We start from the raw sequence: 1,005 nt of genomic DNA on the forward strand, positions 1-1,005 counted from the left end.
TTATTCAACCGACACAAAATACATTTATACACCATATCATCCTCTTCAAAACTTTTTACCACCACTAAATCTTCCGGCAATCTTTCAAAATTACTATCATTCTCGCTAATATCTTCTATCTTAGCATGCATTCTTGACATCGCATCTGCTCTCACATTCTTACTCCCAGGTACATATTCTAGCTTAAAGTCAAATTCATTCAAACCCTCTATTGTCCTTGCAACCCTAGCATTCACAGACTCTTTCCTATTCATGTACACTAGGGGCTGATGGTCAGTACGCACAATAAATTTCACACCATACAAAAACACCTTCAACTCTTTCACGCAAAACCTTATCGCAGCCAACTCCCTTTTAATCGTGGAATACTTTCACTCAGCCTTATCAAAGCCATCACATACATACGCTATCACTCTCAACTGTCCATCTCCATTTATTCTTTGCATTTGAACCAAGCAATCACCCATACTAATCCCACTAGCATCCATATATAACTCTAGCATACTCGCATGCTCACTATAGTCGGGAATGGCCAAAGTGATGTCTCTTGCAACCTCTTCTTTCAACTTTTCAAGTGCTTCAATCATATGTTCATCCCATTTCAGTCCCGTACTATTTTTCTTACCTGTCCACTCATTCAAAAGCTTCCCTATTCTCGAATAATCTCTGACAAAATTCCAACCAAATTCAATCAACCCAAGAAAACCTCTCAACTCACGCACCGTACGAGGACGTGGAAATTCTCTCACCTTACTCACAAACTTATCACTCTTCCTTATTCCCAATTCACTCACCATATACCCAAGAAATTCCACCTCCCCGGCCAACCATATACACTTTTCAAGCTTAACTTTCACACCAACTTCTATCAAACGTTCTAATACTGCTTCAAGCAACTGCATGTGTTCCTCAACAGTCTCACTAGCAACCAAAATATCATCTATAAAAACAGTCACCTTCTGTCCATCAAACCCAGCCAAAACTACATTCATCGCCCTCTGGAAG

At 39.8% G+C, this 1,005-nt stretch overlaps 1 protein-coding gene across 1 annotated transcript; it reads right to left on the minus strand.

The window, feature by feature from the left end:
* Positions 1–371: 371 nt before the first annotated feature.
* On the minus strand, positions 372–797 carry LOC137640790 (uncharacterized). The gene has a single exon (XM_068373261.1). The coding sequence runs from the start codon at positions 795–797 to the stop codon at positions 372–374; it is 426 nt and encodes a 141-aa protein (XP_068229362.1).
* Positions 798–1,005: the final 208 nt, after the last annotated feature.

This window comes from Palaemon carinicauda, chromosome 5 (assembly GCF_036898095.1).
Source record: "Palaemon carinicauda isolate YSFRI2023 chromosome 5, ASM3689809v2, whole genome shotgun sequence".
NCBI lineage: Eukaryota > Metazoa > Arthropoda > Malacostraca > Decapoda > Palaemonidae > Palaemon > Palaemon carinicauda.

Bases quoted from the DNA above. Each gene is read 5' to 3' on its own strand.
- LOC137640790 (XM_068373261.1), bottom strand. From the start codon at position 797: ATGGTGAGTGAATTGGGAATAAGGAAGAGTGATAAGTTTGTGAGTAAG.